Source organism: Barbatula barbatula (assembly GCF_947034865.1).
Source record: "Barbatula barbatula genome assembly, chromosome: 22".
Lineage (NCBI taxonomy): Eukaryota > Metazoa > Chordata > Actinopteri > Cypriniformes > Nemacheilidae > Barbatula > Barbatula barbatula.
In genome coordinates, this window is record NC_136785.1 from 9,003,473 (window position 1) to 9,021,521 (window position 18,049).

General features: G+C 39.4%; 1 protein-coding gene across 1 annotated transcript in view; it reads right to left on the bottom strand.

The window, feature by feature from the left end:
* arhgap32b (Rho GTPase activating protein 32b) overlaps positions 1-18,049 on the bottom strand; it is a 71,255-nt gene that overhangs the window by 14,963 nt on the left and 38,243 nt on the right. Inside the window, 8 exon segments of the mRNA XM_079486975.1 lie at positions 1,621-1,695; positions 2,902-2,952; positions 4,330-4,411; positions 6,169-6,246; positions 6,337-6,459; positions 6,685-6,777; positions 11,022-11,159; positions 13,630-13,716. Of these exon segments, the coding sequence (XP_079343101.1) occupies positions 1,621-1,695; positions 2,902-2,952; positions 4,330-4,411; positions 6,169-6,246; positions 6,337-6,459; positions 6,685-6,777; positions 11,022-11,159; positions 13,630-13,716 (727 nt within the window).

An 18,049-nucleotide genomic window follows, 5' to 3' on the forward strand; every position in this document is an offset into this window, starting at 1 on the left:
AATGTCAAAAACAGCAATGAACTATTCTCCCATCCAAACAGTTACGACAGATTCATGTAAGTGTCTGTTTTCAGAACAGGTCAGTCAGGAAGTGCACAATCTCCTCTAGGACAGTGCGACAGATATTGCAATGTAATCCTAATATTTCTCTCTCTTTTACTCTCACAGTTCTTTCCAGCTGTCCTGGCTTGTTCACAGAGGCAGCTGCCCTTTTTACTCCATTGGGAGGAAGACATTGTTACCCCATTAGGAAGTGAGAGAGTGTTAAGGGAGCTACATCTGGAGCTGCACCTGCTATGTCCAAACATAAGGGAACAAAACTAAATGAAACGTTCTGTAACTGTACATATGCCTGTGCAATGTGTGACTAATAAAAAGCGACACACTTAAGAGACAGGAAACAGTTATACTTGTTGCATTTTCATAATTAACAGTACACCCCTATTCATGATGCAAAACCTCGGTAAATACAACACCACGCCAACCTTTATCACTGTTATACCACCAGCGCCTCAATACAGATGATAGGATGTTATGAGGTTAAACATTTACCCAGGGCATTTGCTTAATGATGTGAATGATTCATAAGGCGTTTTTGTGTCGTTTGGTAAATGCTGAAATGCTGAAGCTCTGCGGGGGGGTATTTGAGAATGCACTAAGAATGTGCCTGAGTCACCATGGAGAGACTGTATTTTATATTGTCAGTAAACAAAGCTGAGATTATTTTATAGCTTTCTTTTAAAAAACCCCGTGTATATAACAAAGCTGGAGTTTTTTGCACAACAACCTTTTACAATGTGACTGTCTGGCAAGCACACAATGAGGCGCATTTGAAAGAGCAGGGATACCGTAAACTAGACCAAACCTGCTATAAAGAACCTTGAAGATAAATACAGACAGAACAAAATCCAAAAACACAGATAAACATGATTTGCATGCATTCAAATACAGGTCAGGGGTGAGCGAAAAAGTTAAGACACAAGGTTCAAAGTCACATACTACTAATATGAGAAATAATAGCTCACCCAAAAATGAAAATGATGCCATTATTTGCTCACCCTCATGTCATTTCATTCCTGTGTAAATTACTTTGTCACAGAGAAAGATATTTGGAAGAATGTTAGCAATTTTTCATTGACTGCCATAGTAGGAAAATGCTAATGTTTATCAAAGGTGCCCCAGAACTGTTCTTAAAGTCTTCAAAAAATATATCACTTTGTAATCAACAAAACAACTAAATATTTAGAAATATTCCTGATGATGTCAAAGAACTGAAAATTGCTAACATTCTTACAAATATCTTTGTGTTTAACAGAAAAAAGAAATGTATATAGGATTGAAACAACCTGAGGGTGAGTAATGAGGAAAGACATTTTATTTATAAGTAAAAACAAGACTCGATATTGTAGAACTGTCTCTAACTATATAAGAATCTGTTCGTATTTATAATGTGAGAAAGACAATCCTTTGCGTTGTTAGGAAAGACCAGTGATACTACATCTATGAAGTGCCAGTAATGTTTAGAAGACCAGTGAGCGGCGATGGCTGTGCAGAGGTGCACAGGAGAGTTTGGGATTAGTCCGTGTTAGACGCAGTATACGGATAAACAGTTTGGTCTACCTGAGCTCAGCCTGTAGGGGTTTAATGGGTCGGGTGCCAATGCACTGTCCTGCTTTATACTCTCCATCTCCAAATCTGCATGCAGGGAGGAGAGAAGGGGAGGGAGGAACCCGGTTAGAGAACATGAGAACAACAGCTGCACATGCAGCTCTCCATTAGCTTGGCAGTTGACACTCCTGCACGAGGGGGTTGCTCTATCACCTCATTCTACATTTCCTTTCTATTAGTTAATGTTTCACAACAGTCCTACATGTCCATAAACTGATAATAAACAAGCTGGTGCTGTAAAACACACTTTAAAGACAAACATACTGGCCTACCATATGTAAGAATGCTCTAAGCTGGAATGCAAGAGAAATACAATTTATGATACTTCTAAAAACAACTGATGTATGTAGGGAGAGAGTGTGATAAAGTGAGACTGTGTGTGAGAATGAGAAAGAGAGGGTGTGTGACCATGTATGAGGGTGTGCATGTCTGTGTGTGTTTGAAGGAATAGTTCACTGAAAATGAAACTTGTTCTAATTTGCAATGTGGCTTACTTCCATGGGACACAAAAATATATTTTTAGGAATGCTTCTGACACTTTTCTTTGCCTTATAATGAATCCAGAAGTGACCAGAGGGTGTTAAGCCTATTTCTGGAAAAAAAATGTAAGAACTAGTAAAGCCAAGCTAGTGTGCTGTAGAATGTTTTGGAATTCCTTTGTATTTAAGATCAGTCCCGCAAGCGGCAAAAGGGAAGTTCAGCTAATAACTGATGTTTGTGCATAAAAAATATTATTCATTATTAATTATTCAATGTCATATATTATTAAAGATTTGTACATTTAAATTTACAAACAAAATGTTAATTACACAAACAGTGGTATTCTAGTAAATACCTTGACCAGGTTGAACTTTCATCCTTTTGTACCATACACCTCATGTTTTGATGGTATACCTCAATGAGGTAGTATTCAAAGCGAAAACCGTATATAATATAAAAATATTGTATATAAATATGCCCTGCCATAACTTCTGGCCAGTAATGTATATTACTCTTTTCTGATGACTCAGAATACAACAGATATTAACTATTATACATTTTGTAGAGCTGGACAGTACTTGGTAACTGTTGTTCAACAAAGAGTAGGATCAAACTTTCTTCAAAATGTATACTTTTGTTTCACAGGAGAAGTAAGACTGTGCAACTATGAAATGGATGACACAAATGTCCTTTTTGGATGAACTATTGCTCTAATCCTAAAAAAAGAGGCGTTGGGAGTATACCAGCACGCACAGGGTGGGAACAGACTCCAGGAGGCCGGCCGCAGACCAGAGCAGGGGGACGCTGGGGGAAGCAGAGTCAAATAACGTATTACACATGCATGCAATAAGTGCAAAGCTATGCAACATACATTAAAAATACATACCACAGGCAGGTCAGTAGTTGTGCAAGCATGAAAAAAGGCTAAACCAAAGCAAAATCTTTGTGAAATGATCATTCTGAAATAAAGACTTGCTGTCTAGAGTTGCCTTAAATAGTGTAAAAATCATTGTTGCTCTTTTGTGCTGATTGCACAGTGCCATGTCAACACATCCCTGTGATAATACTACTTCTGCAAGATGCCGAACATCCACCGTAAGCAAGCTCTGAGACCCCCACCCACCCCAAGCCAGCATGCTGATTGGTCCGATGAGTCATGGTGATTCACCCTTCTTGTGGGTGCCAATATGCATGGATTTGACACACGAGACAGCCAAAACCAAACAGAAATGTCTGTTTGTGATGGATAGATCACAGGAGGGCCTGGCTAGCTGGTTACGTCCAAGTTGTGATGTAAACTGACCTCTCATGAAAGAGCTCAATCCACACGGTCCACAGCCACTCCAAACATGACTAAATGTATTACTTGCATCAAGATCGTAAGAACTAGAAAAACTCCATTTCATACGTCTGTAAAACAAGTTTGTTTTGTTTGACTTTCAGCACTCTGCCTGTAAGATGTTTGCTCATACTTCTGTAAATAGAGGAGATATACACGTACCACACTGTACCACAATGTGCATTAAAAGTACACAAGCAAACCCTCTCCGACACACCATAAAGAGTGAAACAAGGAAAAGAAAACAACAGCACAAGATTAAATTGATTAAATGGAAGTGAGAAATGAAATAACAGAGCTTCTATTTTGGGGATAAAAGAGGGGTTTACAGAAAGTGAGAGAGATAGAGAAAGACCTGTAGAAACCTGCACGTCTCACATCCCATTTGTTTAAATCCAAAATGACACTTCCTGAAAAAGCAGCCCTCTCGTTCTCAAGCTTGACAGGCTCTAAAACATCAAACAGCAGCTTGTAGTCATCTTCTCATACTGGCTTGAGAATCCATGATTCATGCACAAGGACCCAGAGGCTCCGGTTAGCATCTGTCCTAGCTAGATCAAGTGTAAACGCAAAGTACAGACTCTCCCCTCTCTCTCCAATGTGATTCATATCCCACAGAAGCAAATCCGGCATCTTCTAAAAGGCCCAACAGCCTCAGGAGAAAGCGCCTGACTCTGAATAACAAGCGTGATCTTGCATTTATTTTCCTTCTGTTTGGCTGTTGTTTTTTGTTTACAGCACCTTGCAGTGGAAGTGAGCTGTTACGGGATGGTTAATACAGACGTGAGCAGTGGCACCAATAAGCTGCCCCAGCAGGATTTGAGGTTGTGTGTGTCTGGTACCTGGTTTAGGCACCGAGTTGGTGACAGACTGCGGGACCTTGTCGTTTATCAGCTCTACGCACTCGCTGGGAAAGAAGCCCACCTGTGGAGAACAGAGAAGGTCTGAAAAGCTCCTCGAGAGAAAAATGCCAAGGCTTCATCATAACATTCTCCATTCTGCACGTCCTATAACATCTAGGAAAAAATTAAGGGCACATTCTAATCAGTACTGCAGTATCCTAAAAACAGACACAAATATGCTGAAGAACCTGCCTGGGTCAAGTGTTTCTTTTCAATACATATCTACAAGGACAATGAAACGAAGCCCTGACGGGAGCTAAACTAAACCGTGAAAAAGTAATAAAAACTGAACTTTGATGACTATTGAAGGACAATCATATGCCACAACACCTGTTAGAGAATTGGGATGCTGTTTTTAGTCACAATTAGGGGTTTCTTAAAATGCAAGCGAATCTCAATAAATGTATCTTCATGTTTTAAGCCTCCAGAGCAACAAAATTGTAATTTTGAAAAGCTGCCACTAATCACGCTGCTGTTATGCTTTAATGCTGCATATTTTATGATGTTAAAACTTACACTGCGTGAACAACCGGACAGAGCACGGTGCAACGCAACACGGCAAAACGCATTAGAACCCATTATAATAACATTTTGTCCACACTGGGTGTGGTCGGTGAAACGGAAAACAGTTGGTAATTTTTCTATTGAAAAGTTTCATGGCCATGTTTTATACTTTGCCATCTAGAAGATGCCCGTGTCATTTCCAGGAAAGCTAAAAACCCTTATAAAATATTAACATATTAGGTTTTATACACTTCAAGGGTCACGAAACTTGTAAAACGACTTGATTATGATACAAAGGTTAGCAGTCTCAAACAGCAACGTGAACCGATATCGAAATGCACAAACTTGTTTTACAAGCTAAAGTTTGATTTTACTAATTTTAATCTGTAGATCAATCATAGATGGATGATAATTAAACAAGATCAGTACAAGACAAGGTTTGACATGTCCTCATGTTATCTAATGTATGCCATGAGCATATCTTGTTGAAAACATTAACCAAATCTATTGCTATAACCATGCGTATATCAACAATCACGGACCAATTAACAAAAAACCCTCCTGACTACTCCGGTTGGAGTCTTCTCAATGTGATAATTGGAACAATTGTGTGCTCGTCCTTTTTTCTGGACAGATGCTAGCTACCTGACCCAACTGAAGCCTGCCAGATATTTAGTATCTGCCTGCCCCCAATGGGTCTAGAAAACATCTGCCACCATGATCTAATCGCAATACAGATTCCTTATCACTAACAGACTCAATGGAGACAAACTACCACTGAAAATGCAAAATATGCCACAGTACTGAATGTAAACAGGGCTAATAAAACCGCAATCCTTCGCATATGCTTGTGGGGAAATAATAGAACAGTTTGGCCATTTGGAAAGATAATCAAGAATGTGTGTGCCAAACTTTTGGAAATCAAACAATTAGCCATAACTGCTCATTCCAATCATTTTTTTTTTCAAATGTGAAACATATTTTCCAAACACACTGACAATTGCATCACTTTTAGTGCTAATAGTACCAATTACACAACTGTTTTTGACAATTTCTAGGGAGGTGGCGACCTAAATATTAAAGAAGTGGCATGAAACCCTTATAATGAAATCTAAATGATTTTCAGTTGTTGGTTCAATCCTATCATGGGAGAATTACTCTGATCCCTTTTAATCACTGGCAACTACATCAGTACGTTGCCCCATTGGGACCGCACCAGCCGTTTCTAACCTGTCATTAATTTCAAAGTAAAAGGCTAAATGACACAGAACAAACCTGAAAACCATGTTTTCCTCTCCACCAGGTGGTGTCCTCTTTGGGTGGCATGTCTATCACTGAGACGATATCACCAACCTGTGACAGAGATATGCATTAACAAAGCACTTCATGCAATATTCTTTACTAGTACAGCAGCACATTACGTGTTCATTTCAGCCCTGTTACCTCAAAAGACAGCTCATCAGCTGCCTGTGCAATATAGCGTTTGATCACGTGGGCCGCTGCGATAGCTGGAACATTGATAGACGACTCCTCATGTACCAGCAAGTGATTCCCTTTGTTGTCAACCTGCAGAGAGACGTTAATACATAAATGTAATGAATTAGTTATGTCATTCGCTCAAAATATGGCACCCTAAATACAATATTGAATGTTTTATAAATAGATATGAAAAATGTTGATCGTCCATCATCTTTGCTGAAGACGAAACAGAGACCCAAAGAAAGTTATATAGCTCCCAATAAGCACTTTTTGCTAAAATGACATCATAATGTCAGAGCCTCATATTAGTACCTCCATCCATGTGAGGGCCGGCCCACAGTTGATCTTGTTATCAGCAATTGCTGACAGACGGGAGAGGTAAGCCATCAGCATCTGGGAAACGGTCTGTTAGTAGAAGAAAAGTGAGAAAGGAACGGTTAAACAAGAGTGATAACTTACAAGGGGGGAATTTTATAAATACAGACCATGTTTTACAGGCCTATAAAAGCTCTCCAACATTAAAGAACGACTGACTTGAGTTTGTGCACTTTCTCATTATAAAACGACAGGGTAGATGTAAGGAATGCAGCATTATGAAACTGGGTGGAGGCCTCGAATGGGCTGCGTGAACTAGTCTGGAAGCAAGATTTACACATTCCGTTTGTAGTATAAAAGTCTATATTCATATTTGTCTCCCTAACAAAATGATTTGTACTTCATACTTAGGACAGTTAATGGGATAGATCACCCAAGAAAGAAAATTCATTTACAGTCTCATCCTATTGTAATGTCAAACCTGCATGACGCTATTTCTTCTGCAAAAACAAAAAGATGATTTCTAAAGAATATTAGTAACTGAACAACGGCGGCACCCATTGCCTTGCATTGGTTTTGTGTCCATACAATAGAAGTGAATTGATTTAAGTAAAGTAAAGACTTAAACAGAAGAATTTTCATTTTTGCACTATCCCTGTAAAAAGTTGCATGCAATGAATACATAATACTTTATAATTTCAGTTTCTGCTGCATCATGTTGTGCAGCCCCACCCATACCGAAATTTCACTACTTGAAAACATTACACAACATGCCTGCACTTTTACCATCAAAATCCAATGTGTGTACCATCAAGCAGCAGTTTCACATTCAGTGTGGACAGGCAAATAGCCTGACAATAGAAACTTGTCACACTGTGCCTGGTTGTGTGTAGAATGTGTAAGTGACTGACTTTAAAAGCGATACAGCTTTATCAATTATAAAATCAATTATAAATGATGTGAATAATAAATACACATGGCTCTGACACAAAGTCCAATGGTGAGGTGGTGAGATGGAGTGGTCTCATTTGTAATCAAACTGATCTTTGACAGATTTAAAATTTTCAACACTTTTTCTAAAATTGAACAGCAATACTAACAGACCATACTAAGAATACAGCAAACATTCCCTCCTGGTACAATAAAGAGGATATGATCTTATCAGCCAAACGCTTAGATTCCCTGTAGGTTCAATTGTAGTTTTTTTTTGATGGTTTCAAACTAGGGCTGTCAATCACGATTAATCACACACATCATAATAGTCTGTGTATACATAATATATGTCTGTGTACTGGGACCCGTTTCAGAAAGCAGGGTAAGTGCAAACTCAGTGCAAGTTAACCCCAGAAAACGGGATACTCTGGGTTTTCAGTTTCAGAAAGCGAGGTATATCAAACCTGTGACCGCGGGGTAAGTCAAGCCCGTTTCAGAAATCAAGGTATCTTATACTAAGAGTGAGTAACCATAGTAACCTACTCTGTGAGCCTAACCTGGTCGGGAGCAGGTTTTATTCCACTAACCCAAGGTTTGTTACAATCTCCGCCCCCTTTTCGAAGCGCGAGCGGTGTTGAACTTGCCGTTTGTTTTTTCATTCGTTTTCCTTAATCGCACACAAGTTCGTAACACGGACATTAAAATGGCATGTCCGTTTATTCAGGAACCCGTAGATGAGGAAGCTGCATTCATTCAGAGAGAGTTAAATTTACGTCGGTAGAGAATATATGGTGAAGCCCCGTTTGGATGTTTTTTCATATCCGGAGGATGTTTTATTTGAGCGATACCGTTTTTCTTTACAGTCCATTAAATATATTCACAATCTGCTTCATCACAAACCTCACTCGTCGGGGCCGCGCTCTTACATCTGAGCAGATTCGCTGTATGGCCTTACGTTTCTTTGCTAATGGAAGCTTTTTATAGGCCTATAACACGGGGATGCAGAAAACGTTAGCAAGGCAACTGTATGCAGAGCAGTAAGAAAAGTGTGCATCGCTCTCAAGCACTTTTTATACATTTGTGTAAAGTTTCCTGTGAGAGCCTTCAAAGAGGAGTTTCATAGGATTACAGGTGAATGGTGAACGTCTTTCTGAATTAGGCTGATCAAATAAATGTGGTCTTGCTGCCACCTCTAATAATTCAAATACCCTTTAGGATTTCCCGTTGTGATTGGGTGCACATTTAAAAGTTCCCACTAGCCCCGTTCTGCGCGGGCTTCGAACAGATGTCGGTCCGAATGAGAGACGGGCGCTCTAACGAGAAGCCTGAAGACCGCAGTCCCTATAGCGTCTGTCTGTTGGTCGGGGAGTGAGGCTCACACTGCACAGCTCTTCACTAGCTGGACTCCGTTACACACTGGAGCAGGGGCAAGCATGGCCAGTTTTCTGTCTTCTATAGCCAGGTTCTCGGTTCTCATGTCCTCATAACTTTCAAGGCCAGTTTATTAAATATATCAAACATTTCCCAGTCAGGCATCCTCCTAGCAAGAACATTTAAACTCACCGGACTGAATGATGTTTTTATATTTAATTTTCAGCTGCTGCCATGTTCTTTTTATTGCAGAAGGATTTAACTTACATGACAAAAATCGTAGGTATATATGTATGTATGTATGTATGTATGTATGTATGTATGTATGTATGTATGTATGTATGTATGTATGTATGTATGTATGTATGTATGTATGTATGTATGTATGTATGTATGTATGTATGTATGTATGTATGTATGTATGTATGTATGTATGTATATATATATATATATATATATATAGTGCCTCCAATTCGACTGGCGAGAAATAAACGGAGTGCTTTTTGTCACGTGGTGTTGCCATGGTGAATCGTGTTATCTTTGCTCAATGGATGATGGCTTTTTAAAGCCGCGGTGAACACGTGTAACCTAGAGTAAACTTACTCAGAGTGGATTGAACTCATTGAAACCAGCTGTTCTGAAACAGAAAACTCAGAGTAGCGATTATCTGAGTAAATCAACTCCGAGTTCATATTTTAACTCAGTGTTGCTTGAACCTCCTTATTGAAACGGGTCCCTGTGCATGTTCATTTTGTATTTATAAACAAATACACATACACAAACAAGTGTACCTATTTAGGAAATGTTTACATGTATTTACCAACAGTTTAAATAACATATGAATTTATGTTTATTAATCTGTATGTCTTCTTTTTTTTTGTTCCACATCCTGGCTTGACCTACTTTATTTCCTCTAAATGTCATAATGTGAGTGTATCTATAATCCATTACAATAGCATAATAATTTTACACACAAACAAGGCAGGTCAAAACACAATTAAAACAATTCTTTAATCTAAAGTATCTTTCTTTACCATGCTAAAATAAGCAGAAAACAGCCGTACTATTATACTTAAATATTCATAAAGATTGCGTAAGTGACCCTATACTTTTAACCGGTGATGCATTAGCATAATAAAGTGTCTTTTATGTGACTGGTTGGCAGCCAACACAGATAAAGGGAGGAGCTAGAAATGTGCCAATAAAAGCCTATAAGAGGCAGTTCAGTACATGGACCAGAGAGCACTGGTGGGATCTGTTCCAGCTGAACCTGTCCCAGGAGCCACCCTCTCGTCAATTCCTTTTCCAGACATATGCTGGCACAGACTCACCATAATATGAAAGCAGAGCCAAATTTGCAGCAAAGGAAGCATAATTAGGTCAAAGACGACTATACGGACAGCTGGGACATCTACGTGCGTGTGGTACAGGATCATTGAACTTTTTTTTGGTTTCTGGTTGACATTCGACATCACTTTCACCAAGACTCCCAGACTATCTCTCTTTAATACTTGTTCAATGCGTAAAACTGGAGAGGTGGCACAATCCACGGGGTGAAATATGACCTTTAGCTGGTTTTCTATATAGGGAGGCTCGAAGTACCCAATTACACATGAAACTATTGTGGGAGCTTCCACTTAACATCTCAAAAAGACTTCCATTACTGCAGAACATAATGGGCTGCATTAACAACCACTCAAACTTTAAAGCAGATCAGTTTAGCGATGAAAATATGCCACAGTTCAAGCACACTCATCTATGAAACAAATGTCAGGAGATACCCAACACAGCAGGAAAAGGCTTTCCAAGCACATAAACACCACAGGGATATCCATCCGACCGTCTCACAGCAGAGGCCATTAGGTGCTGTTAACAGAGCACTCACAAATCTCACAGATGACTAGAGTTGCTATGAGAGGGGCATCTTTCTAGGTAAGCACCATGAAAAGGTCTGGCCGTTCTACTTTTCCAGCCAAGAGCCCCAAAATGGCTCATTGGCTCCAGGGTAGCACTAAAGAAGCGGGTCGTACCTCTGCTCTCTCCTTCAGGCTGTCGAAGCGGGGCAGCTCAGGGAGCTGTGAGAAGCGGCGGTCATAGATGCAGAGATGGAGATGCTTATCCAGGACTCGGAAATCTTCATAGCTCCGCCTGACGATCCAGCTACGTCCCTGTGGGGCATAAAGAAAGAGTTGTAACTCAAAAGCCAAACATTTGGGCCTTGTGGCATGTTTATGTTTGGTCTCAGTCTCTCACTGGTAGAGTGCAGGGTACATCTAAGGGCATAGTTTCTGGCCCAAGCTCAAAGGGCCAATATAGTACTATGATGACCACATTCAACAACCACAGCTGGCTGTGTGTGTTTGCTCCTGAAAGAAGCAGCTAGAATGACAAATTACTCCTTTGAACAGATTCGTTTAAACAGAATGTATAAGATCAGCGAAATGTTCAAAGCTCAGTGATGTGAATGAGCTTTGCTCATTTAGTATGATTGGTTAATTATGGGCTGAAGTTAGTTGAAAAGGATAAAAAGCTTATGTTAAAATGTCCAACTTTTCTGTTCGGGTGAATACATTTTATGTTTTATTTAACTTATTAGTCGTCATTTCCATCCAATTTTCTGAACTTTAATATAATTGTTATCTTAAAATATCTTCTTTTGAGTTCTGCAAAGGAAAGAAAGTCATTCAGGTTTGAATGAGACAAAGCTGAATAAACAACGACAAAACTTTTCTGTCAACTATCCCTTTAAATGTCTAGAAGTCAATAATATAACCTTATTTTTTATAAATGCTATATTTCATTTTTTTCTGTGCATGCTTTTCAGAGAGTATGAATATAAGTATGAATACAATTTGTAAACGGAGCCCTCTGAACTTAATAAATAGCAAAACAATGACACTTAACATTAGTATGAGGCCATTCTATGTGGTGAATTTGCATGTCATGAGGTTGTTTGGATCCCATTTTTCCAACATTGCATCGGAAAGATATTTCGTTTATTGTTGAGAAAACAACACTAAGCATAAGCAGCTGAGTTCTGGATTTTATCAGCAAATACGAAATAAAAGATGGAATGTAGCATGACGGGCTTGAAAATAAAATTATCTTCAAGAGCACTTTTTTATTTATACATTTGGCAGATATTTATCTAAATCAACTTACATTATATTCAAAAAATACATTTGATCAATAACAATGCATTGACTGATAAAACTTCTTCGGTCTTATATATTCCTGTTTGTTCTGTAACAATATTGACATAAATGAGACAGACAATGAATCTGTTTCTCAGTAGTCAGACAGACATACACATTTTCAAAATCCACATTAACACTGAACACAGACATTTGGAAAAGCTGGTTTATGATGTCATTACTCTGAACCAACGAACCCAAAACTCAACAATTCATCGTTTTATTCATGCAGATCGGTGTTCTGCTTCAAACCAACTTCAAATCTTCAGTAGGACCAGTGAAGTGCAACAACTCAGTCAATCTACACGAGCGCCTTTTTAAACGGCGCTAAATATGTCCCAGCAGGTTTGTTCACACAACCTGAGCCTGCAGTGCTCTAATCTAAATGAAATGCACTACATTTTTGCCTGACAAGAGGATGCGCTTCTGATAGGAGCATCCCTGGCTTTGTGGATTACCTGAACATTCCCAATGCAAAGATGTTGTTGAATAAGAATGTAAGAATGTGCTGATAGGATTCCTTGAGGGGCAGTATGGGAATGAATTGGATGTGTTTACGTCCTCTTCACAGGTTCTCATGGGAGGCTGCAGGTTCCCACCGCCCTAGTGCCTCTGTGGCTGCCCTGTATAAAGCATCAATCATCCTGACAGCTTTGTGCTGCCTGATTCAGGAAATGGGGTGTGCTGGTGCAGACCTGCGACTACAGTCCACGAGGGGCATGATCTCATGTGATATCCCCTTTAACCAACCAGATTTACTTAGCTGAACTAGACGCATCATCATGTTCCTAAGTTTCCCAGAAGGTTTTCTTATGCATCCAGTGTGCACTTCACCTGTTCAAAAGGCTTTTGTCAATTTACGATGCTACTTCTTTTAAAAACCTATTTTGTATTTTCTCTTTCAGAGTGGCTCTTTTTATTCTCTGAAAGCCACAGTCCATATTCAGAGTAATGGAAAACCTCAATGCTTTTGATTTGGCCTAAACACAGTCCCCTCTGAGTTAGGGCCAGGAAGAAAAGACTTCAAAAACACTACTCAGCAGAGCCTGGTGTACGAGTGCAGCCATAGGGAAAACAAACACAGCCGATCTGCTTCCATTGCATTTCATAGAGCACTGAGAGTGTGTTTGTTTGGAGAAACTGCAATGAGAGTGAAACTAAAGGGCTCTTCCTGTGTGTCTGATCCCTCTCTTGTCATGTGGCTCTTGGCCAGATCTGCATCCTCAGCTGTTAAATGTTCTTTTCTTGACAAACACACAGGAGCAGCACTGCGGATTTGGATCTACTTGCACTTCAGGACAGAATGAGGTTTCCACACGCAAACTCAGACCCAGAGATATTTTTCCAAGTAGTTTTCCTGTGCTCAAATCAAGTGCACAAACAGCTGCTGTAACTTCTTCAGAAGTCAGATAACCAAAATCAACTTTTAAGCAGCGTGTCCTACCTGACAGTAGATCTGCAACAAATACACAGGTTCTTTTGATTCCAGGCCATTCCGTGTCACTTCGCACTGTTCATCTGCGAGGGTCAGCTGTTGATGAAAAAACAAAGTGTAGAAAGATGCATCAACAGTCAAAACCACTAACCGGTTTCTTATTTTAGTGACAGCTGCAGGCTGTTGTGAACACACAAGGCATCTATCACACTGTAGCTGTAATATGAAGGTTTGGCGAATCAGATGTGTTAAATGATTTGTCACCAGCTGAGCATATTGCATGCATATTGTGAATAATAAATGCTGATAAAGTTCAACATTGCAATGCAGTGAAAGCAGGGGCACAAAGAGGAAGCTCTTCGAGTCAAATTGTTGTTTTATCTATAAATAAAAAGGAGAGACACTGACATCTTTATTATTCTATCAAGGCCTTTAATGGATAATTCACAGTGACACTGCATGATATTTATCTGCTTTCTTGAAAACTGTTCTGAAATGCAAAACCATGGACAGAATGAATGTTAAGAAACAAAATTAAACTATAAAAACATCACAAATCAATACAGTCATCCTCAATTGGCAGACCATGGGGTGGATCCGGACCTTCGCTTAGTTTCATTTGACTATTTCGGTTGTTTAAATTGAGCAGCACATCTACACAGCGGAGAATCAAATCACATGCACTCTCAGGAACATTTATGTAATTGATCTTTGCCACTATACTCTAATATCTTTATCTAGCCGATTCGGGCACGCACACTGCTTCTCTCCAGCCAAAGATGCGCCGCATGAAGAGCAGCAGACACATGCTTATTTTAACAACACTAGTGCAGACATGCAGAGAAGGTACACAGACACACAACAATAAACAAAATGCAGCAATTTTTATATTTGTATTCGTCAGTCTGCTTACTGTTTGCTATATGTCTCCCAACTTTTTGACCAGATAAGTGATATTTATGAACCATAATGTTTAGCATTAGCGTTATTGATCAGCATGTAAACATTTGTGACCCTGTATGTTGGTATGAATGGCATGGAAAGGCTAATTTAGTAAGTAACTTTGTTTTCTGTTTGTGATGAGCATTTTAATTGTTACATTACATTTGTTGTTTGTACGTTGTCCGTAGTTTTCTTATTTACACATATAAATGATCAGACTCATATTAAGAGGGCATTACCCTTGATACAGAGTCTACAATACAATACATACTGTGGATTCTTATTTAAATTCCGTCCAATTATAATCTGAATATATATATATATATATATATATGTATATATTCAGGCCACTTATTTTAAATTTTGATATCCACAGTAGGGTTTATATATATGTGTGTGTGTATATATATATATATATATATATATATATATATATATATATATGTACACATATATCCAAGTGGGTTAAATTGATTGAATATTTATTTATTTTCAAAAAACATATTGACCGGACCTCCGTTTGGAAGAAAATATAAAGACCGGACCTCTTGGAACTTGAATTGAATGCCCCTGCACTATACCCTACTACTACTACGTTCTCATGTATTAACACAAAAGTGAACAATTACATCATCTTCACACGCTGACTTCATGGACACTGTGTGTGTAAATGCCTCACTGTTGTGTGTTGTTGTTTGACTGGCACATTCATGCTGTGATTCATTTTGATCGTATTGTGAGATGAGTCACACCCGAAATGACCTCAGTAACAAACACAACACTTGCATTTAAAACGGAGGAAAAATCTTTCTCCTGCCAAGAACAAAAGGCAAAGACTGGCATGTGCTACTAGACTCAGGCTTCCCTAAGATTGCTGCATGGAAAGCTTTACAGATGAACAAAACAAGCTACATACAAACATAAAACGTTGATGGGCTCTGAGTAAAGCCAGTTGGACTCAAGTTGATATAAAAAGCATTCATCTTGAAGAAGAGTATGCATTCCGCTGGAAACCGGAATTATTTACAAAATGTTCCCTTGAGATCAATTAAGTATGTCCATATCTATCCTGAGCTAAACAGCTTGAGGGAAAGAGCCTGATACTTGCAGCAGTCAAACAAACAACTAGGTGAAGCAAAACACTAGCGGTAGATGAATTCAGTAGATCTGGAACAGTTCACCCAACATTTTTTACTCATATTACTTTAGTTCTTCTGCAGAAAACAAGATATTTTCAAGAATGTTGGTAATCAAACAGCGCCGGCATCAATTCCCTTAGAAACCAATGTAAGTAAATGGGTGCTGATTAACAACATTCTTTAAAATATACTCTTTTGTGTTCTGCGGAAGAGGGTGAGTAAATGATTACAATTTTAATTTTTGGGTGAATTTTAAGAGCAAATAATGCTAAATGTTACTCTCAAATGCAATATCTACTTCTAGTAATATGCTATTTCTAAAGACGAACTGTCCAAGCAATAGTGGGTGGAATTAGAGAAAACAGCATTTGCCAACAAGGCTGGCTGTCTGCATGCGTGTAAAACAGGCACGGCCAAGATTTTAAATCCATTTGGCACAATGTTTGCATGTTAGGTCGGTTTTTAGTGTAGTTTAACAGAATCACAAAATAGTTTAAACCCATCTTAAACCAGCATGCATGTTTGCCATGTGATTAGATGACCTCAGAAATTGGTTTTGTAAATCTGTTAAATATACCCACAGTCCAGCACTTGTCCTAACACGGTTTTGCTTGTCTATCTAAAGTGTTCAACGACAAAGTCAAAACTTTCAAATGCTCCTTTAAATGACAGAAACCATGTGACCCCTAAAACCTGCAGTCAGTTCTCACCTATGCATGGACCGCAGCGTAAATTACACTGCCGGGGTCAGAAAGCCGCCGGTAGGTTGTTTTCCTGTCACGGTGAGTGAAAGCACCACAGCAGGGTTACACAGAACTGCATCGTATTAAATATCTGCCTCAGTGAGACTGTGAGTGAAACTTAAGATGTCTTTACAACACCACATGGATGCCTTATTGAGCTCTAGTCTAAAACTTGTTTCACAATCTCCTCTCTTCAACTCTCTTACAAGCAAAGAGTGAAACCTAATGCTGTTGGAAGCAAAGGAACAAATCACTGGCTTGCTAATGCAGGGCTATTTGAGAAGAGTGGGAAGAGATTAGAGAGCGGCACAAACCAGGTGTACATAGAAGTTTGCAGCGAACTTCAGTACATGCTATGAGGTCTATAAGCCGGTGCAGCTCTTCTGAAAACACTAAGTAACGTGAGAACTAATGACCCAGTTATTTACAGCAGTTAAATACCATCTCAGGGTATCTAAAGAAAGAAAAACAAGGTATCCCAACACAAGTGCCAGGAAAACTCAGCTGGGTTCCAGACCTAAATGGTTAGAGGAAACATACTTTGCCAATGACCACAGAGGCACATGAGACATACAAGCATTCGTGCAAGTTTGCGTGATGAAATCATTTGTGGAGGTGATTATTGGCGGGCCAAAGAATTAAAGTCTATTGTTTGACTGAGAAGAGGTCCCTTATGGAAAGCATCTACGCTTTATGGGATCCTTCAACTAATCATTCATACACACCGACAGGCACGAAATGCATTAAAACACAGGCATACTTCTGAGGCACAGATCTCTTCACAAGAACTGTTACAGAAACCTATTTAGCGTGCAAACCTTCAGAGCACACAACTGCACTGATCTCAAGTACAAAGCATGTGGTCAACAGCCCGACCGAGACCTGAATATATACTGTAACATCTTTAAGAGTAAAAAAAGCATATTAGATAAAAACAGATAAAAATAGAGATATGAGTAGAAACGGAACCTAAAACATGTGAGACAGAACAAGCATGTCTTACAGAGGCACAACATACCTATCTAGCGCAGCATCTTTTGTTCACCCCGAGATACCGGCTGCACGCTGGAAGCTCAAAGTAGAAGCTGTACTTCCAAACATTCAAACTTTTTTGCCACTCAGTCGGTGTGTGCGAGAAACAGTGGGAATTGGACACTGGAGGATTTTGTCCAGTGCAAATCCACCCGGCAGAACACCGATGTCATTTGAGTTTCCCACCTCCCCCAGAGCGCCTTCCCAGTCGAGTTGTTGTAATGCACAGGGATTGATGAACCCGTGAACAGAGAAGAGTGAATGCTGGTTGGCTTTTTGCAGTATTCCAATTTTCAAAGCTTCTTTACCTTCTGCACTTTTGTTTTCCTAATTTTCTAAATGCGCTGGTATGTCTGTCGTTCTCACTCCATGTTATTTCTCTGGCACTTCCTCAACATCAAAGCACACTGCATCCCCAGTTTGCTGTCCAAAAATGAAATAAAAAGGAAAAGAAGATGAACCAAGCAGTTCTTCCTTTGCACCAATCTAAAGTGGCGTCCCTTCACCACATGTACACGTTTTCATTCTCGGACTCTAACGCACTCCCCACTGTTACCAACCCCCAGCACCTCC